This window comes from Equus asinus, chromosome 6 (assembly GCF_041296235.1).
Source record: "Equus asinus isolate D_3611 breed Donkey chromosome 6, EquAss-T2T_v2, whole genome shotgun sequence".
Classification (NCBI taxonomy): domain Eukaryota; kingdom Metazoa; phylum Chordata; class Mammalia; order Perissodactyla; family Equidae; genus Equus; species Equus asinus.
The window spans coordinates 101,254,903-101,277,212 of NC_091795.1; the positions used below are offsets into that span (position 1 = coordinate 101,254,903).

The window sequence follows — 22,310 nt, forward strand, 5'->3', positions numbered from 1 at the left end:
GTTTAAAATGGTACTGACATCTGTCAGAAAGTTGATCTGATCTGCGTACTGATTTGATAATGAGCTAGATTTGCTAGTTAGTTTATGTAGTGGACATTTCTCATAAATTTTATAAACTAAACATTCTGGCCCAAAGTTTTGATGGAAATATATTGAAAGCACTTTGCAACCTATTATTTTGCGGTAATATGTATATTTTTTTTGGTAACTATTTAAACTCATAATAAAAATTTTTAGATGTCGACTTTAAGACTTAGGAGGAGGAAATTTGCATTGTTTTTAATTCTTTAGTTCAACAAAAATGGAAGCCCACTGCACTAGACCACATAGAATGTTTTTCCTTTTCTTTCAATTATTTGTCAACTCACACTAATGTGTCAGCAGAGCAAAATTAGTTTGTGCTACTTTTCAGTCAAAACACAGATAAGTTTGTAGACACACAGATGCTCCGCTGGTGTTTGCCATCTTGAGCAGCGCTCGATGTTTAACTTCCCTCTTTAGCCACCATTTATCGAGTTCACTGTGGGTCAGGTGTTGTATACGGTTCATTTATTTCTTGTAGCCACTCTGTCCAATAGGGACCATTTTTGCAATGGAAGAATTTGAGGTTTAAAGGGATTCAGAAAATTACTCATCACAAAATTCTCAAGTAGCATGAGATAGATTTAAACTCCAGGTCTGTCCTGTTTCAAACCCCAGCTTCTAAAACCTCTCGTCAGGTGGCTCAGAAATGCCTCCAGACCTCAGGAAATCTCCCCGGTAGTGTGACCTCTATCCCCTGCTTAGATGTGGTTTTCCATGAAAGTTGACTAGAAAATAATCGTTGTTGATGCTTTTTCATGACAATTCAAGCCAGTAAAATGGCCCCGCCAGTTTTCACCTATGCTCCAGAAACCCCACATTCTCTTCTCATAACTTTATCAGAATTCCTCCGAGCTTTTGTGGCAAGGATCTAGCACCAAGACAAAGTCGTTGACATTTTGGGGTGTTTGATGTGCTTCCCTCTGTATCAGCTGCCGTTGATGGAGCACCTCTGACAGCCAATGAAGGTGATTTAACTGGAGTTTTGGGGAAAGCTCTGCTGTCTCACAGATCTGCAGTGGCACGGTGGTCTTCACACTGCCCATCTTTAAAGGGACAGTTTGCTTGTAATTCCACTCCTCCTCTCTAATGGAAACGTGTCATCTGGATGTTTGGAACCGGCAGGTGCGCAGAGCATTTTTCACCTTTCCTATCGAGAATTACCTGAAATTAAATATCTTGATCCAACAGCTCTGGGGTCTTCAGTGGATGTCTCCGCAACAAGAGCTGCACACCAGCTTCGTGTGCAGGTTCCAGGCCTCAGAAAATCCACCCGTCACAGCCTGGGGAATCGACTTCTTATGAGTATTCAGGTCACCGCAGGCCTCGACCTACATGAGAGATGTTCTCAGTGCCTTTGGACTGCTCGCAATTTAAAGGAATTCTGTGGAGAATCCTTATTAAATGATAAATTGATTCATAATTCAGTTGCTTCTCCATCCAGATTGTTATGCACTGGGTTTTCCTATTCGGGGTGTATCTGAACTTCTACTATAGAAAAAGAATGACATGACCACCTCCTTGATTGAGATTCCTGTGTGCCAAGTATTATATACATCATCTCAATTGATCCTATTTTTTTTTTTTCTGGTAAGGAAGATTGGCCCTGAGCTAATATCTTTGCCAATCTTCCTCTATTTTTTGCATGTTGGATGCCACCACAGCATGGCTTGATGAGCAGTCTGTAGGTCTGAGCACTGGATCCGAATCCTGGGCCGCCAAAGCAGAGCTTGTGAACTTAACCACTACACCACCGGGCCGGCCCCAATCCTAATTCTTAATTTTGAAATATTGCCGTAAAAGGCTGTTCAGATATGAAAAGGGGAAGAAAAAATAATAGCCCGCACCTGAGAAAGGGTAATCTCCATTACTGGCATCTTTTTAGGATACCATTGAATTGCTCTGGGGTGCACTTGATAAGAAGGGAAGCTTTGTTGTGTTCTGGACCCTGCGAGACGCTGGCAGGGGATGCACTCTGAGAGCTCAGTGGCAGGTCACAGGTCATGGTCTCAAGACCGTTGCTCTGGTTAGCGGTCCATGCCCAGTCCCTCTGGGTGAGGTGGGGGCACCGGAGGGAGGAGGGAAGTCTCTGAGGGTGCTCAGACCAGCACGTCTGTGAAGCCCCCTTAACTCCTAAGGCTGACTCGTGGGAAGAAATGATCCAGAAGGAAGGGTAAATGGGAAACCAGTCACATGTGCTTCCTCACTGCTTTTGTGAGGAACGGTGTTGGGGTGGAAATCAGACTGTTACCAGGAAGACTGCTGACTCTTCCAAACCATTTCACTAAAAACCACAACTAAGACCCAACCCCATTGATCCCAGCACTTTCCCTCTTTGTCTTTTCACCATCGCTGTGGGGAGGGACCTGGTTCACCCGGTCTCTGCAGTGCTATGGGGTTGTCTCAGGTTGACCGCACCCCTCGGTCTGCAGAGCTGAACACAGCATGTCACCCTGACCCCAGCTCCCTGCAGAGGCCTGGGCAGCGTGTGCTCCCTTGGGTTTGAGTAAGGCTCCCTTGTTTTGCCTCTGACTGATGGGAATGGCAATCCCACACCCTGGAACGTCAAGGTGGTTGCATTAGCAAGATTTCTGCTCTTCTTCCCCGTAAGGACACACAACCATGTGAGACCAAATGGCCCAAACTAGAAAGGGTCAGGATCTCTCTGATCCTGGCAGTGCAATGTTGCAAGCAACTGAGCACATCAGCCAAGCCAGCCGGTGTTGACAGTGCCCCTTGTAATGCAACCATTCGGCCCCTGTGCCAGAGAGACCAGCACCAACCCCTGCAGCCCACTCAGGGCGGTCATCTTCCTGGGCTGTCCTCTCCACGCACAGGACCACGGCTCAGGCAAGGACAGGTACTCGATCCAGATGAGCTTCTCGATGTCAGCTCGTATGTCCTTTCTACCATTCAAGATGAGGGGATGCTTAGTTAAAAGTCAGATATTCAGAGAGCCCTTTTGTGACCACGGACCTGCAGCCCGTCCCTGCCCCCATCATTCTCTTCCACATTGGACGGCTTCCTTTTAGTCAATGGGGTGGGCCATCCTCAGCTCTCGCTGCATCAGGTTTTTGCTCACATGTCTGTCAATAGTTTTCCCACCTGAATCTCAGCGTGGTGGGGGCAGGGACCGTCAGTCTCGTCTGGGGGTGAGACAGAGAGAAAGGCAGAGAGGGAGGGAGACAGAGTGGCTAAGTGAAGGAGAGACTAATGGACGGAACCAGGTAAACCCGCATCCGGGGCAAAGGTGCTTCAGCTGTGGCAGAGGCCCCCTGGGGCTCCGATTACTTATCTGAGGAGATTCACTTCCCGTGCCTCGGGGCGGGTGGTCTGCGTTCCCTCAGTCGGTTTCTTCTGGTTTAGATGCCTTTACGGTAGGGAGGTCAGTGGTAGGAGACAGAGGGACACACAATTGTGACTATGTGTTTTTTAATTCAAGAGTATATGAGTCAGGAAGGGCGCTGGTGTTGAGGAGGATAATTTCCAGGGCTTTCACGATACCTCGGAGGCGGGGCCTTCTGGCCAGGTGTCTGCGATTGTATTGCTGGAGCATTCGTTGTGTCCCGGGGCTGCAGCTTTCTGTAAGTTTGCCGTGGCTGAACCAAGAAAGAAGGCATACGCGGACTTCTACAGAAACTATGATTTCATGAACGATTTTGAGCAGACAAGGAAGGCTGGCACCTTTCAGATCCCCCAGTGATTTTGGAGTGTAAGGAACTTCTCTGGGTTGAGTGCCATGGAAGTTTGTCACTCGTTGACCTGTGTTCCTGAACTAGGAAACATGAATATTTGGGCTAAGAACTAGTCTCTCTTGATAGATAAACAATTAAGAAATATTGTGGAAAAAAAGAGTCTATTTTCCCAGGAAATTCAATTCTGAATATAAAAAGAACAAAGAGATCTACCTGACTAATGTTTTCTTCACAGTCGTTTTCATGTTCTGGCATTGTCGCCGCAGGTATAGAGAACGATGAAGAGATCAAACAGTTGGATGAAGAAATCAAGGAGCTGAACGAGTCCAACTCGCAGATGGAGGCCGACATGATCAAGCTCAGGACTCAGGTAACAGTTTTTGAAGCCCTCAACCATGGCCGTCATGCGTGCCTGGCGCCAGAGAAGCACGCAGAGCGCCGGCGTCCACAGAGGCGTCTTCTCCTTTCCTTTGCTCTTTTTTCCCTTCATTTTTTTGCCTTATGTCTTAGTTTTCTGCTGAGATCATTTCAGTGGCAAAATTCGCTGGGACAGGCGTTCCTCGCTGGTCTGGTTTTGTCTCGCGTGTGCGTTTTGATGACACACTGTGTGTGGACAGTCGTCCCCGAGGACCCCCAGTCCCTGAGTAGACGAGCTGTCTTGCTCCAAGACACTGAGGGCCCCGACGTCACTGAGTGCCACCTTAAACAGAGAGTGGCCCCTGTTCCCCGCTGTCCAGATAAGGAGTGCTGCGGGGCGGCCTCTGTGCAGATTCCCAGGCCTGGGCGTGGTCGGCACAGACCCCCTGTGACGTGCAGCCCACCAGCTGGGGTGCAGGGAGAGAGGAGTGGGTCTTTACTGAGCACCCGCTGGACGCCCGACCCCAGGGCTCTGGTCACGTAGCCCCGCTGTGCTCCTGTGGCCCGCAAGGTGAGTATCCTTGTCGTCATTCCACACACGCCGCATCAGAGACTCAGAGAGGTGCCGTCCTCAGCTACGGCAAGGCCACAGCTGGCAGTGGCCGTGCCATGGTGCTGGGGGCTCCCCATGTGCCCTGCTGCCTCTCTGAGAGCCGCGGGGCCCCTGTGCCTGGTACAGGTTCTGGGAGTGGACACTCACTGCCCAGACTGGCCCCCTGTGTTGCTGTCACAGGTAAGGTGAGGCGTTTCTGTCCTGTTAGGAATGAGGGCTCTGACTCCCACCCTCCCTGTGGGCCTGGACCAGCCCCTCCCCAGCGGGACCCTCAACAGTGTTACTGAGATTCTCGGGAGCGGCTGAGAGGGACTTGCCCTCGGTCTTATGGGTCTTGTGGGGCCAGGTGGAGGTCATGGCTCTGCTCTGCTGCCTGCTGGCCCTCGTCCACAGTGGGCACAGCTTCTTGGTGTCGGGGGCCCTCAGGCTGGGTTCCCACCAGCATAATTGAAAGGGATCCCATGGGACCCTCCCTGTGAGGACAAAAGATGAGTGGAGGGTGGACGGTCTCTACCTGGCCGTTCCTGTCCTGTCCCGTTGTTTTGATACCAGCCTACTTAGTGCCGGCAGCCTCACCCTCAGGCTGTGCTCCGGCCGCCACCACCCACGGCTCGGTAGGCTTGTTTGCCTGGCCAAAGGCCCGCCCGGAATGGGCTGGAGTTTTCCCTGATGTTTCTCCAAACGTGTGGCTTTTCTCAGCCACAGGCCAGGCCGAGGTCCGGAGGAGGCGTTGGCCCTGTGGACGACGTCACGGCACATGACCCTCCCACGAGCCCCTTGGCTGTAGGGAATGTCAGACGGCCAAGCAGAAGTGAGGCGTCCGGCGGGCAGACGAGGCTACCTGGCCTCCAGCTGGACTTGCTCATAAGGGTGAAAGGCCCAGAATCATGCTTAATCCCCCTCCGAATGGCACATTTCTGACAGTCGTGAGGATTCAGAATTTCCTCCTCTGTCCAGCGTGTTAAGTCCACAGCCCGCCGGGCGCCCCATTCCGCAGGACTCGTCCAGACACCCCTTCCTTCACACCCCAACCCTCCGCGGGAAGCCCTGCCTCCCAGTGTCCCTGTTCACCCGTGGACGGGGAGCTCTTGCCGGCTGTGAATAGGACCAGACGCCAGAGCCCTGCTCAGGCTGAGGGATCAGCGCCGTGCTCCCTGGCTCTGAGCTCCCTCAGGACCGCAGACACTTGGGCCAGAAACACACATCGAGGCCCTGTGCACACATGCCCGCCTGCCTCGGCCTCCGCAGTCCCTTGCTCCCTGCTGGCTGTCATGGCCCACTCGGGGCCTTTTTGGTGTCCAATGTGAATATTTGCTCCCAGCAGCATCTCTTTGCATCGGACGTCAAAGACAAATCTTAAGGGTCAACGTGCATCCTCACTGGCCGATGAGAGGTGACTTCCCAGGTGCACCCGGGCGGCTCTTCTCCTCTGGGAGGCTAGCCTGGTGTCTTCAAAGTGATGGGGATGCACTGAGCCAGGTCCTGAGCTCTAGTTTTCGGGGCCAGGGGATGGGCTGCAGGTCAGGGGACACCAGCCCTGAATGTGGAGACAGGCAGTGGCCACAGGCCACATAAAGCCACAGTGAGTGGATTAGACCTCAGGCAAAACTCCTCAGGAAATCGTTTGAGCTGACACCTGGAAGAGCCCCTTCCAACCCATGCCACTCCGCTGCCCGGTTAGCTCTGAGGACACACACGGTGCAGCCAGGCAGCCCCGGGGCCATGTTAGCTCAGGGGGGCCTCTGCCTCCTTATCCTTGGCCGGGGTGAGGTTAGCCCCCTGCTTGTCTCAGAAAACTCTGGAAGGTTGGAGGTTCTGTGGCTGGCTTTCTGGTGCCTCTGACACCCTCACTCCCCATCCATGCCACCAGGAAGAGGGGAGACCCACACCACCGTGTTTTGTCCCGTCTGACTGGAGGAGAAGGCAACCTCTCCCAGGCCACTCGGCCACAGGTGACACACAGGGCACACAGGCTCGCCTGCAGGGCCCAAACGTCCCGGCAGGACAGCCAGCGAGATGGTGAAAGGGTCAGCTGGCCCGCTCCCCCAGACGAGGCCCCAGGGATGGCAGAGCCCTTCTGGCCGCGGCCCCGCCCAGGCGCCTGGCTCCCACTGTCGGGGCCACTCTCACTGCCTTCTGCGCCACGGCTCCACGTGAGTCTTCAGGATAAGAGTAGCTTCTACGGCTTCAAAAAAGTCTTATGAATGGTCAGTCCGACCCAAACCTCTCCTTTCACAACCGTAGAACCTGAGGGAGACGGGGGCCCTCCCTGTCCCAGGTCCAGAACCTGGACACCAAAAGTGACAGAGTTCAATGGTCTCTCCGCTTAAAACGGTCAGAACAGTGTGAAGAATTACACGTATCTTTAATATCAGCAAATCAGTGATTTCTTAGCTATATTTCTTTCTCTTATGGATCTTATCTTTAACTTGGGCCCCAGCTGGATTTTGTACACACACCCCGCCCTGAGGGGGCTCCTCCCTCTGCCACAGGAACTAGACGCTCCTCAGACGTTTAGACGGAGGATGAGCTGTCGACATGGGGGCGCCCGTCTCCTGCCTCCCGAGGCTGAGGACAGCGAGCCCACAGCCAGGAGCACGTGGCTCATGACGGAAGGACAGGCTACTAGCCGCTGCCTGTCCCCTGTCTCGTGCTCCCCACACGCTGCAGGCCTTTCCTGGGGCGGAGCCCCTCCCTCAGAGCCACCCTGGCTTTCAAGAGCCAGGCGCTGGGGAACACCTGGGACCCATGGTTGCTCTAGCATGGGTTTGCAGGGAGGGCACTCTGCCCGCCGTCCTCCCTTTGGTGGCTCCTCCCACAGCACGGACCAGCCAGCCCTCGATGGGGCTGCATGGGGAGGGAGAGGAGCTCCTTTCTCCAGTTTCTGTTACCACCGTGTCGTGTACCCACCCCAGGGGGCTCCCAGGTGTCTCCCCTCAGCTTGGCCCCTTGACTGGACCAGAAGCCCAGGACTAACATGTTTTCCTACTGCAAACACTGGGCGTCTCTACATGAGGGGCACATTGGGCACGTATCATCACTCCCGTTTGCCAGGAAAAGAACCCCAAGTTTGCCTGACTGATCTAATGAAGCTGAAGCCGATAGCTCCCCTTAGACTCCCAGCTTCTTGGCATCCTTGGGAGAGGTGCCAGGCCAGGGACTCTGAGCAGGGAAGCCCTGTTTGAGAAACTTGGAGTTCAGAGTATGAGCTGGAGATTCAGGTAACTCAGGGGCAGAAGGGGGAGACGACTGGAGGAGCCGAGCTGCGGGACTTGGTATGTCCCTGGCAGTCCTGTCTGTGTCCACACGTCCCCTCTGATGCTGCCGTGGGCCTGCATGCTGCTCTGGGTCCTGCGAGTCTGGCTTTCCTGAGCAGGACACGGCGTGGCCCCCTCTCTGTGGCCTCCAGGGCACAGGGCTCTCTGCCACCAGCGCCTTGACTGCATTGGTCCCAGTTGCGTATTTGGGTCCACTGCTGTTGTTCCTGCCACCCACGTGGATCCATCAGGGCGGCTCTCCTCCCTACCTGTGTGTGACTCTGGTTGTATAAGTGAGTGCTGGTTGTCTGGCTGTAGGTAGAGGCCAGCAGGGCGCCACCTAAAGCCCCTTGACCATGGCAACAGTTGAGTTCTCCCTGGGGCATCAGAGGAAGAAAGAGGGGATCAGGAAGCCTTCCCCTGACATGGGAATGTAGGAACACCACCACTGTGGACAGAGAGTGTCCACCTGCCCCTGTCTGAGAGACACGGATGTGCCTCACCAACAAGTCAGCATCTTAAGACTCATCTGTGGCAGGATTAGGTTCAAGCCAAAAAAGAATTGTTAGCAGCGAGTCAGTAAAACTCAAGTAGCTGACGTAGCCCATCGAGCCAGTGGCGAGAGCAGGACAGGAGAAGGAAACAGTCATTGTGTGATAATCCGTGCACGATGACAAGCAGGACTTTAAAGAAATTGAATAAAGGTCGAACAGCCCAGAAGCCTACTTTCCATTAATTCATTAATCCCACCTCAGAAAGACAAACCGTTACAGTCCAGTTACCAGATTTTCAAGTGTAATGAATCAAAAGCATAAATACCGAACCCTTAAAATGACAGATTCTGAACTCTGATGCATCGACAGACTGTGGTCACTCAGGGCAGGAGCGCATGCTTCCCAGGGCTGGCCTTGTGTTACATGTACACAAATTTGTGCGTTTTAGATTACCACAATGGAGAGCAACCTGAAGACGATAGAAGAGGAGAACAAAGTAATTGAACAGCAAAATGAGTCTCTTCTTCATGAGCTGGCCAACTTAAGCCAGTCTTTAATTCATAGTCTAGCTAATATCCAGCTGCCACATATGGTAAGTGACTGAGAGTTCGAGATGAGGCGTTTGGTGGTCTTCCACCGCGCACAGCATAAAGTAGATGTCTGTTCCTATTACTATTTTCATGGTTCTTCAGACTTTGGATGTTTGTGGTTACCACCCCAAAACCATAATGTTAACTGCTAGCCAACATTGGTGGGGCTGACCCAGTGTATCCCATATGGTTAATATGCTCTGAATAGGCCTTTTAAATATCATAAGGACAGTGGCACTAGGCTATGATGCTATTTTATGCTGATGTGAATGTCCTATTAAGAAAATAAAAGTTGTATATGAACTACTATTTAATATCTCGTAGGATCCAATCAATGAACAAAATTTTGATGCATACGTGACTACTTTGACGGACATGTATACAAATCAAGATCGTTATCAGAGCCCAGAAAATAAAGCCCTTCTGGAAAATATAAAGCAGGCTGTGAGAGGAATTCAGGTCTGAACAGCTGCTGTAGTGATGGAATCTTGCTTAAAAAAGGATGCCTCTTGTTTTTTGCTGCTGTAATTTACCAGAAAGTGTTATATATTTATTTCTGTTTGAAACAGTGTTATGCTTACAAGACTTCATAATGATTTTATGTCTTGCTTTAAAGATAGTACCTGCAGAATAGTTTTTGAATACATTCACATTTTGTACGTTTTCATATAAGCTGACATAGTGTGATATGCCATGTAATGTTTATAGCTGCTAATGTATGCACATTTGGGGGTATATATATTTCTGAAGAGGTAAGCCGATCAAAATAAATAGAGTGTAAATTCTTTTTAATGCTTTAGTGATTAAATGTTTTAGTATTTTGAACTGAAATGGACAAAAAAAAAATACAGCTTTGAATGATCATGTGGTGGCCGTGCAGCCACTTTTTAGACATTATCATTTTGCCTCATGTTGGAGGATTTTATGGAATTTAAGAAATACATTTTGTGTGCATATTGTTTCATAGCAAGAATTGGTTGCAAAAAATGCTTTATTTTTGAACAATGCTTGGAAATATTATGTAATTTTTTTGTTTGTTTGTTTTAGGAGGATGGTGTATGGTGGGGGCAATAAATGAGGTTTTTTGCATTCCAAGGAAATGGCATATGGATTAACTGTAAGAAATGAGATAAGTAATTTATTGTAAGACCACATCAAGCCATGGAAACTTGGCGGAAGATTCCAAGCAGCTTAAACAGCACTTTTAAATTAACTCCTGAGCATTACATGGCGTGACTATGGGAACTTCAGTTAAGACAGGGGCTTAATGCAGGTGGACGGCGTGAAGATGTCTTTTTCCATTTTCAGTAAACTTTGGGACAACCTCCTCTTCCCTCCCTGAGTTTTGTGCCCCACTGAACTGTCTGTTGTTGCCATGTGGTTTACCCAACAGAATCTGTGTGTTTTAATTTAAGCTGAAAGATAATTTAAGAATATTTATTTCTCCTTTCCACTTTTAAAAATGTGGTCATTATCATTATTTTATGTTTCTTTTACGTTTGGGGGATGAAAGCAAATGATTTGTGGGTCTTCGAGTTACTGGACTGAGTTTTCTGCTGGATTGTGGGAAAGCAGCTCAGTAAAGGGTCTCCCTCCCCCCGCCACCGCCTTTGGCTCTGAATAAGCGTTTGGTTCTGTTCAGAGAACTCTCAAAGCGAGCTTCACACTCTACCTTCCGCTGGAGACCACTGACCGCCCGGCACTCGCATAGCCTTCTTTGGTTTGTCCCGACCTATCCTAGGCATGAATGCAATCAGATTTTAAGAGTAATGAAATCTACTTCAGCACTTTTTTGCTTTACACTAGATCATCTTAGCCTCGTTGCACCTGGAGATTTGGTTGTTTTCTTCAGTGACTGCACTTACATGTATGCATAAGACCACTTTCGATTGCTGCGTGCGCCCCTCCCGAGTAGTCCCCAGGACGACGTGTTGTGTTTTCCGATGTCGACTTGATTTACATGGAATAGCATCTCTTCCTTCCATGTCTTGATGTTATGCAGGAAGTACAAAAGTACTTTAAAATTTTGTTATGAAAAAAAAAAGATGGGTTTTGTAAAAATAAAAAAAAAAATATTTTTAGCAGAACAGGACTTACAGGGTCATTGTCCCCACAGCGTGCCAGTCGATTATTTGCACTTACCTTGTCCTCTATATCCGTACGGAGGTGTGCAATTCCTGGTGTCAGTGGCCTTGCGACGCTGACCCTGGAAGAATTGGAGGAGGCCCTCACGGCTGACCCGATAATGTTGCTAAGGGAGATTACAGGGATCTCACAGCAAATATTCTGATACAATACTCAACCTCGGTATATATATATGTATAAATATATGTATATCCCAGCGGCACTTTATACTGCTCACTGTACAAAAGCTGACAGTTTTCCACGAGGACTTTAATACCTAGCTGGGAAAGATTATGTAATTACCGGGGCTCTGCAGCGCCTTCTCTGCAGGCGCCCTCTTTCTGTTGTGCGACTAGTTGTAGCTGCCATGCTCAGAATTGCCTTTTTGAGAGCTGAAGCAAGGTGCTTCTTGTCACCTGATGCCATATCTATCGTCCAGGGCCCCAGCCTCCCTGCGGGGCCCGCTGTTCATATCGGCATATGCATTTCCCGGCCGCGTTGTGTCTGCAGCTTCTTTGCCAATATAGTAATGCTTTTAGTAGAGTAATAGGTAGTATCAGTTTTGGATTCTTCTTGTCATCACCTATGTACAATGGAGAGGGGTTTTAAGCACAAATCTGCTGCTCATCTAACGTTGGTACATACTATCCAATCAGAAGTTACCGTGACTATTATATAGGCATCACAAAGTGTCACATAGAGAATGCTGACCTTTCGTATGGGATTATTGTGGGTCATCAGAGTTTATTTATTCTAACTTATTGTTCATATTCATTTCTAAGTTAATTTAAGTAATCATTTATGAAGACAGAATTTTGTATAAATATTTATCGTGCTCTCTGTGGAACTGAAGTTTGATTTATTTTTGTACTACACGGCATGGGTTTGTTGAGACTTTAATTTTGCTATAAATGTGTGGAATCACGAGTTGCGGTGATAACTTCATTTTTAAATTGTGAACTTTGTACAAATTTTGTCATGCTGGATGTTAACACATCTTACTCTCAATAAAAAAGGTGTTGCCACATTGTCCCGCTGGGTGTCTGAGGGGCCGCGTCTTCGCTGGAGTCTGCGCGCGCCATCCGGGCCGCAGGGCCCACCGGGAGCGTCTCCCCCAAGCCTGTGGCTTTCGTTTTAAGATTTTTAGAGGTTTAGTTCTCTACTCCAGAGCGCATAGGAGTAAATGGCTCTTTTTAAACGACGTGAGTAGTTTAGCAGGTTCACTCTGTCGTCTTGTCACGTCTGAGCGCAGGTCTCTCCCCAGGACAGGACATTCTCCTACACGACCAAGGGCCGTCGTCACACTTGATGTGACATCGTCCTTATTTAATGTGCATCCATACCCAAAAGTTCCCAGTGGAAGCAACAGTGCCCTTCACAGGTTTCCGCCTTACCTGGCTCTCTCAGGGATCACACGCTGTGTCCAGCTGTCCTTGGCCCCTCATTCCTGAGCAGCTCCTCAGCCTTCCTCTTCCTCCCAGCGCACGGACGTTGGTCAACGTCCAGGGCCGTTAGATGGTTTGCGGAACGTCCTCACGTGGGCTCAGTCTGATGGCTGCCTCCTGGCGGTTCTGTTTCAATGGGAGATGTGCCCTTCTCAGCGTCTCACATCCAGGGCACACAAGGCCACTCGCCAGGTGATTTGTTCCCTGCATGCTTCATCATCCATTGTTACTTTCACGCTGTCAGCAAAGACCACCCGTCAAACTTAAATTACCCTTCAACGATGATTTAATGATGAATTACCCACTTTCCTATCATCTACATTAGTAAACGTCACCCTTTAAAGTTCCAAAACATGCTCTCCTATAATAGACACACTCCCCTGAAATACAGACTTTGAGGAAGAGACTCTCCTAATTTTGTTCAGTCCGACGTATATTCCAGGTGGACTCCTACTGCTCCAAGACTCAAGGCCACTGAGCCGCTCTGCCGGTTACTGTTGTCTGACATTTTACATGCAACAGCCGGTCAGCTTTACCAGAGCTGACAGCGGGGAGGGTGGGAGGACGCACCATTAGGATCCCATCGTGGCAGTCTCTCTGCTGTAGGGAGCAGCCTCTGCCAAAGGCCCCGACTTTAGGAACAGATAAACCTAAACCCGATGGCAGCCAAGCAGCTGCCGTCAGTGACTGAAGTCTGCCACCTTGATTATTAAAAGCCATTTTTTCCCCTTAGGAGCAATGTGGCTGAGAATCACTATAAGCATTTTGGAAAGCAGTTTAGCAATAATGTCAAAAATCTTACAAAATTCAAATTTTTGATCCAATAATTCCAGACGTCTATCCTAAAATACCAAAACAATTGTAAATGCACTGAAATAAATAAAAATAACCCAAAGCCCTATTATGGAGGAATGATTAAGCAATTGATGATAAATGCACGTTATAGAGCATGATGGAGTTAGTTAAAATGGTGGTTATAAAGACTCATTAATAAGGTGCTTGTAGTGAAATTAGTGAGTACTACAGAAAACAAAATTATGAGCACATTGAGAAGCAGCTCACCAGCTGGTTTGAGTCAAACTGCCGTGTGCTGATTGCTGATTTGCTGCTGGCTGTGCCTTGGGGGGCCGGAAAGGTGACACCAGGTGTGCAGCAAGCCCAGGCCAGCAAGGGGTGGGTGACCAGCCTCAAAGAAGCTGAGTTAATCACCAAAAAAAGGGAAGAGAGGAGTGGGAGGAGCTGGCAAGGCCGATTAGAAAGCAAATATCTCCAGGTTTAGGGCAAGAATGAGAAAAGACTGAAGAGCAAAGAGAAATAGTACAAGGAGGTGAGCCCTTGATCAGCTCCCCAGGGCCCTCTGTCTAAAGCTGGCCTACTGTGTGCATTTTGCCGTAAAACTATCAAAATGGAAGGCTAGGATCATGTGTTTCTCACCATGGACAAAGAAATGAATTTTTAAAAAAGAAAAATGCTCAGGTCTCGCCAGGATTCTAGAGGGTTTAGGGAAGAGGCCTCTGGGAATCCCCTGTGGTCTGCGTTACATGGTCGCCTGAGCATCGGAAGCGGAGGTGAGACAAGAACCTGGAGCAGACGGGGCAGTAGACTATGCTGCGTGTGGAGTGCTGCTGCTGTGGCCGGCGGGTGATTCCATCAGGAAAGTCCATCTGGAGCCCAGTCTCCCGGCACTGCCCATTGCGGAAGGTAAGACGCTCCCCGTCTCCCACTCCCTCCTCCTCAGGACGTGTTGCTCTGGTAACTTTAGAAGCCCTCAGCCCCCAGCACGGCTGATGTATGTTCCTCTCAGCTCCCACCGCTGCCCTCTTCTGTGCGCACAGTTGATTTGAGGCTCGTTCTGCTCAAGGTAGACTCAGGAGCAGTTAGGGTCCCCATCAGCAAGACATCTCCCTCCACTCTCTTGACTCCAGTCAATGTGGCCATGGATCGATGTGGCATTTTAACACAGCAGAGCAATGCAGGAGAGCCCAGGGTCTTAAGCAATTTAAAATATATATTAAGGGGAAAAACATCAAACTTTTATACTTTGTCTTTGTATTCCAATCACCATGACACCCAAAAAAAGTTATTGGTCACTGTACAGACTGTGAATGAAATGGAAAAACAGCATAAAGATCAAATCCCACATCATAAATGCAGGGGGAGCAAGCCTACCTTACCACATGAGACAGACACAGCCAGCTCTGTGGCTCACCGTCTTTCTGTGTCTAACACAGTGGCCACGCCGAGGCCTCCAAGTTAGTCCCCAGAAGACCTAACTGTGTTAGGGGAGGACGCCGGAATAGCCTCTGTTTGGCAGATTAGTCATCTCTGGTGTCTAATCCCATCCTTAATTCCAAATTTTCTCCTCTCTTCTTTTTCTGTCTACATGGTTTTTCTCCCTGTAGTAGTATATATATCCTTTAAGTTGTCTCAAATCATTTTTTGAGCAAGGCAAGATAAAATAAACAAGGATAGGCCTTGTAGGGGAGGAAAAAAAGTTTTTTTCCTTCTACCCTCCTAGGTTCTCAGCTGGGTCTCTGTAACAAAAGACCACAAAGCGAAAAGCAAGCAAGTTTACTTAATATTAGTTTTACATGACACGGGAGACTTCACGAGGAAATGAAGACCCTGAGAAGTGGTCAGGCCTGAGTATTTTTATGCTAGGTTTGCTGAAGAGCGGACAGTCATGGAAAAATGTTGATCTCAGGGTGGTCAGCTGGGGAGATGTAGCAAGGCCTGCTCGCTTGGGCTCCTTCAGCGCCCTGCCATCTGGAGGTCAGTGTGCGCCTTTCCCTGGGGGGGGGGGGGGGGTCGGGGGGGAGGGAACCTCGCACGTGAGGTCTATGACCCGATTCAGGGAAGGGCAGAGAGTCCTTCTGGCACCTGCCCTTCCTCAAATCCCTCCAGCTGAAAATATTCAATATGCCAAAGTGCCATATTTTGGGAAAGCATGTTCTGAACCCCAACATTGTGCAGAAACAAAGGTGTTTGTGTGTGTGAGTGAATGGCATGCAAGGAAGGGAGATTAATTCAACAGAAAAGGGAAGAGAGAAGAAGGCAGATGATGGACTCATAAAATAAACATTACTTCTTCGAGCCTGAAAGGGAAATAACATTAGGTAAGTCATGGCTATCTGTAATTTAGTAAGTGTCCAAGGATGTTCTCAGGGTTCATAGTGCAATTGTGTTCTGTGACTAATACGGCAGAATGTCATGCCGAGTTCAGCTTCGTTTCCCAAGGAAGTGGTCGGCCTTGAGCAGCACCACCCTGTCCTGAGCCAGACTGACCTCACACTTGCTCGTCCCCTGTCCGCCCTCCAGGCCTTCCACAGGGCTGCTGCTTTGTCACTCATCCTCATTTTTGAGAAGAAAGAAGCTGTATTCCTCACCGCTGCTCTCAGATGTACGGAACGGAGCAGATGCTCTAAGGTTAGACATCAGATAATGCAGTGAAGGGATGTCATTGCATTTTTCAAACACCACCTTATCACAAGAACACTTCTTAAAAAACTGATCCTGAGCATGTGTCAGGGTGTTACTGGCTCATTAACAAGGCACCTGGGACAGAGACTTGAGTGTGAGCTCTAAGAGTTCATTCCCAGGGTTGCAAAACATCATGTCTTTATCAGGGGCCAGGATAAAATGGGGTGGAGCTGACCTGGCCCTAAATCACAAATAAGGAGCAATGGCTCTCTGGCCCCTGGGCAATGACACTCCAACCCTCCCCCCTGCCATGCCAGACTGGCCAGCTGGCAGAAAATGCAAGCAACTGTCCTCTTTAGTATGAACAGCTAACAAAAAAATATTCAGCTTCTAATAAAAACTACTAGTAATTATGATTTTTCTTTTTCTCATGTTTGAAACAAATTTTTCTTTCTCATGTGTGAGGCATAAACAGGAGGTATTACACTTATTTTCTTCATTTGATATGTGGGGACAAAAACATGCCCAAGACCATTTGGGGGAGCAGGTTAGAGAAGTAACACTAACGTCTGATATGTATTGTCCCCCAAGCCAGGTTGTTTACGTGCTTACCTCCGTGTAGGTCCCTCCCTGAGCAGTGTCCACCCCAGAAATCAGGTGTATCTGAGGCAGGAACACGTCCTGGGCAGCATCCCATCCTAACTAGAAGAGTCATGGAAAATCTAGCTAGAGGAGGCCCCTCTTGCTTCCTCTCCTTACATGTTCCCAGAGTGGAGAGGATTTCTGCTCCTACCAGGGACGATGTCACTGGATCTGATATGATGCTCTCTCCCTCCTCTCCTAGGAATGACTCCATTAAAGAAAGATGCAGCCCTATGACGTTAGAATTCAAGGGCCGCATCATGACGTTTCGATGAACAAGGGATTGCATATATGACGGTGGTCCCATAGATTAGTACCGTAGCGCCTTGGTGTGTAGGAAGCTGTACCTTCTAGGTTTGTGTAAGTACACTCCATGATGTTCACACAATGACGAAATTTCCTAATGACGCATTTCTCAGAACATATCCCCATTGTTAAGCAATGCATGACTATAGATGCATCTTAAATATCTACTTAAGACATGGCCTATCAAGAAAGGAAGGTTAAGGCCAGCCCCATGACCAAGTGGTTAAGTTCGGGTGCTCTGCTCCGGCGGCCCAGGGTTCACATGTTTGGATCCTGGGCACGGCCATGGTACTGCTCATCAAACCATGCTGAGGTGGCATCCCCCATAGCACAGCCAGAAGGACCTATGACTACAATATACAACTATGTACCTGGGGGGGCTTTGGGGAGAAGAAGAACGAGAAAAAAAAAGAAAGAAAGGAAGGAAGATTAAGAAGAACGCAGAACTCCTCAACTTTGAAGTCCTCTATAACGTAAGAGCTAGACAGAGGTCTTTAGGAGGAATCTAAAGTTCCTGAGAACCAACTTAATGCAGAAGTTAATCAGGGGATGAAGCAGTCAGGGCGGGGGGTGCGCTGACATAGGAGAGCAGAAGATAATTTCCCTCTATCCTTCTAAGCTCTTGGCTGGGGCCCCTGAAACAAAAGACAGAGTAACGAGAGAAAAGAAACTAAAGTTTATCAACACATATACTCACATACACATAGGAGGCACCCAGGGAGATGAGTAACTCAAACAGGCAGCTTAGAATTCAGGCTGAATACCATCTTCAGCGAAATCAAAGAGATAAGTGTGTGGGGGGCCAGTGATGGGAGGGGTCCAGGTTAGGTGTACTCCACAATCATTTTATGCTCAGAGGTGCTGTGCTTTGTCCCCGAGGCAGGACCAAATGGATTGGTGGCTAGAAGCAGAATGGATGCACCATGGGAAAAGAGGTGTTCTGAGGTGAGAACATGGATCAAGTTTCCAAGGCAGGTAGTCAGGGTAGAAAGCCTGACCCTTTCGGCTGTAACCCAAGAGTGCTAGGTTTAGCTTAGGGCTACACAAACATACTACACCGTTGGAAGGCAGTTACTCATTCACACCTTTCGGCAGGTATCTGTCTAAAGTTAGCTATTGGTGTGATTCTTAACCTTTTTTGTTAAACTGTCTAAAAAGCGGAAGGTGGAGTGATTTCCTCAGTAAACACGAGAGTTATTGAGTACCAGAGACCTAGTTGAAACCGCAGTTGCTAAAAAATGAATCCATCACCCTGATAAAGGTTATTAAAATGAAACTCAATAAAAGCTAATACTGGTGACAGTATGTGGTTTTACATCTTTTAAAATAGATGCACTCCTAAAAAAAGTCGTAACAAATATTGTAGCTATTTTGAGCACAAAATTTGAGAGTCATTCTTACGGAAGGAATTTGACTGAGAGATGACGAAAATATAAGAATTTAGGAAATTTGTTTAGATCATATTTAAAGGAATATGTATCATTTCCAAACTTTGATATAGCAGTCCTACATTTTATCCTGTATTAAATTCTGATGCACACAAGTTTGTTTGTCTGGAAATATCTATTTCTGGTCAATATGAGTCCCCCCTTTTAGGGACAATTGAAAACAAGGGAATAAGAAGAAAGATTACAGGACCAGAGTGAACAAATATCAAATGAAAGCAAATGTACATTTTTGAAATTCAGCATTGGAGTACTTCTGTCTGTGGAGGAGACTGGACCTCAGTCCTTAAAGAGCATCAGTGGCTCCATGGTGGGATCGGGGCAGTAGGAATTGCACGCTTGACTGGAATACCACACGCAAAAAAGGAAGTCTTCATGCTGCAGCTGTTGGTGAAAGATGTGTAAGACGCCATTGATACCCTCTGCTTCTCATCATGTTATATCTATTTCATTTTAGTGACTGTTGGAAATAATGAAGTCTTCCAGTCTTTCTATCTTATTTTTTCATCTAATATTCTTCAAATTCATTAAGTTATATTAAGGTGGCTCACACAGAAACATGGCCCATGGAATAGGGCAAATCAATAAAAGGATCTCTGTGATGCTGCCACCATCATAACATGGAAGCTTGAGAGATGTGAAGGGTTCAAAAATCCGGCAAGTTTGCTCTCGGGTGATAGACTCGGGCATTCGGAAGACTGCCTCCATTCCCTACACTTATTTATAGTAGGGTATTACATTTTCCATTGGAAATCATTATGAAATAAATGGTTGTGTCCCCCAAAAGTCATATGTTGTAACCCTAACCCCCAACGTGAGGGTGTTAGGAGGTGGGTCTTCGGGAGATGGTGAGGTCATGAGGGTGGAGCCATCCTGATGGGATTAGTGTCCTTATAATCCTCTCTCTCTCTCTCTCTCCAACATATGAACGTGCAGAGGGCCACCTGCAAACCAGGAGGCAGCTTCTCGCTAGACACTGGATCAGCCAGCGCCTTGATCTTGGACTCCCAGCTTCCAGATCTGTGAGAGATAAATTTCTGCTGTGTAAGCTGTCTTGTCTATGGTGTTCTGTTACCGCAGCCCAAACTGACCAGGACAGAAATGTTAATGTTAAAGTAAAAAGAGAGAATTTTCTTTCCCTCTGCACAGTGACCATTTATCTTAGATTTTGAGAGTTGATGATAGTGATTTCACATACCGACTGTCTGTGAGGCAAGTACGCAAAGTTCTCAGAAGACCAGTCTTAAAAGAACAACAGGCTTTTTGCAATAATGAGCAATTTTCCCTTTTAACTTGACTGGAGACAGCACACAAGCTCCTTATGCGCAAAAATGCTCAGATGACAAAATTTCATCACTGGTTTTTGGGTTGAGTTGGGGCACGGGAAGAGATTTGGGATAAGGAACAAACCAGTCAGATTCTTTTTTCCATTGAACAGAAATATGTTCCTTATCATAGAAGCACCAAAGGCCCTGAAGAGGATGATAGATTAGCAACAGAAAGGTCTAGAAAACAGGAGACCAATTTTCACAGGTGTTACCTGCTCTCTCAGAGTTACATCTGTTGGCACCAGCTTCCAAAGTTGTCTTGACTTTCTTCCCTGAGCGTCTCCGGGTAAAGCTTCTCTCTCACTCATTTGTTGCGATCCTTTTCCAGCATTGTTATGACCAGATTTGCCAACTACAGTATAGACAACCAGGCCTCCTCCTCCTCCGTTCCCATCTTCAGGGTTGCAGAGTCTCTGCAGTTCACTCAAGACATCCAACTTGCCACTGCTTTGTGAATCACATGCTACCATTTGCTACATTGCCAAAAATATTTCCCAGAACCCAATGAAGTGTTGATTCAAAAATACTCTTAAACACTCTAGGCTTATCTGATGCAAAGTATGAAAGATTAGCCCATGGTCACATTTTTTAAATTCTTTCATTCCTGAAGAACACAAGGAGAATCCTCTTTCACTTTCCAGATCTAGAAAGCCTTCCTTCAGTCTGGATTTGAATCCTGACCTGTCTCATTCTCTGATAAATGAAATGGTTCAGTTTCTTAGCCCCACTGAGGCTGCCTCACCTCTGATCTTTAGTCCTCCTTGAGATGAGTGTCCTCAATTCCTTATCCTTAATGCACCCCGCCTTCCTGGTACAAAACTAGGTTTATTAGCTCCAGCAAGCTTTTCCCAAGACCTGGCTGCCTGCAGAATAGGCTTGCAAATTGGATTTCTTTGTTAGGATAGGCTTGTAAGAGCTTAAGAGCAGACTGGCATGGACCAATGGGAAAGGGTGCTGAATGCTTGGCTTGCTGTGGCTGTGGGTGACAAGTAGTATTGCTTTTGAGGAAGAACACTGTGAGTGAAGACCATGGGCCTATGTTCACTTAGAACTTGGCTTGGCACAATCTAAGAGAAATCTCAATTTAAGGGACTGCAGGCCGAGCCCCCAGCCGTGTTTCGTTAACCCATCACTGAGTGCTGCGTATCATTCTGGGTGGTGTAGGAGATCAGAGCATGCCACCCCAAATATCCCTCTTTGGCATAAGGATTGCTTTGACACTGGTGAAGCTCTAAAGACAGAGCATGCTTCTCTTTGTAAGGGGGCTTTTCTGCTGAGGGAACCTCCATACGTGGGGGTCTCCCTCTCTGAGCAGGAAGAGGAGGGTGAAGCCCCAGAGACTTATCACTGGAGAAGGCTCGACCCAGATCTGCACAAAACTGGACCCTGCTTACACAGCTGGTCACCCTCCCACCACACCCTGAAGGTGGTATTTTCTCCCATTTCCCTGAAGGTGATATTTAAGCCTGAATTCTAAGCCACTTTAAAACTTACTCACTTCCCTGCACATACAAATGAAGCATTTTTGTTGTTAGTGCGCTTGTGTCGATCCCAGTGGCCGAGCTTTCAAAGTCACAACATACAGTATGACAACTGATGGATAGGTGGTGTGGTTCCTGATGTGGGCTCAGTGAGCAGAGTCGTCGAAAGAAAGATTTCTTGGACTCTCAAGGTCTCGCAGTAGTGCTCTTTTATTTAGAGAACAGTGTGGAATAGCATGGGGACAGTCGGACCCATGGCCAGGAAAGAGCTGCTGCAGGCATGGGGATAGGACCCACGGGCAAGAAGAGCTGCTGCAAACATGGGTTGAGGGTAGGGCTAAATTTATAAGGCATAGGTATGTGAGTTATCTCTTTACAAGACAAAGGAAAGAATATGTAAAAAAGTCATTAAAATGGTATCAGTGCAGGTGGGGTTTGGTTATTGGGTGGTCCTCTAACTTTAGATGTGAATCAGACCGGATTAAGTCAGGATGTCCGATGCTTCCCCATTAAGAGTGTCTAGAGATAAGGTCATCCTTCCTTCCTCCTGGTGCAGAGAGGGAGACACCCCCACAGATGGAAACTTCCTTCGCAAATGCAAATGTCTCTCATCAAAGGGCAAGCAAATTCCACTCCTCAGAGCCTCCTTCCCGTCTGCAGTTTTTAAAAGTAACCAGCCCAAAATAATCCTCATCAGTTCCCTGACGGGGAAATGCACCCATGCCCGGGCTATGAGAGCATTGGATCTTAACCACTGGACCACTGGGGCTGGCTGTACATGAAGTACGCTTGTTGATAAACTTCTGTTTTTCTCTTATTCATCTGTCTTTTGTTATGGGAGCCCAGGCAAGAACACAGAAGGGCAGAGGGAAAATTATTTTTCCTCCTCTATGGAGGAGGAATCCTGAAATGAGCAGGGTCAATACTCACTCTGAAGGTGAGCCTAGGAAAGTAATATTTAAGGAGAAGCCAGAGAAATTCTACTTTATCACTGGTTCTTTGCAGCAGACAGTGGCCCTGGGACACGGATCC

At 47.9% G+C, this 22,310-nt stretch overlaps 1 protein-coding gene across 25 annotated transcripts in view; it reads left to right on the forward strand.

Annotated features, from left to right (window-relative positions):
* Window positions 1-12,240, forward strand: part of MYT1L (myelin transcription factor 1 like) — a 451,359-nt gene extending 439,119 nt beyond the window's left edge. For 11 of the 25 annotated variants that reach the window (XM_070512674.1, XM_070512676.1, XM_070512678.1 and 8 more), the window contains 4 exons: window positions 4,043-4,152; window positions 8,946-9,089; window positions 9,412-9,546; window positions 10,135-10,300. In XM_070512674.1, coding sequence (XP_070368775.1) covers window positions 4,043-4,152; window positions 8,946-9,089; window positions 9,412-9,546; window positions 10,135-10,161 — 416 coding nt within the window. In that variant the 3' untranslated portion in view covers window positions 10,162-10,300. Of the gene's footprint in view, window positions 1-4,042; window positions 4,153-8,945; window positions 9,090-9,411; window positions 9,924-10,134 lie in introns of those variants that run through there. The other 14 variants (XM_044771861.2, XM_070512683.1, XM_070512684.1 and 11 more) reach the window with 9 other exon arrangements.
* Window positions 12,241-22,310: the final 10,070 nt, after the last annotated feature.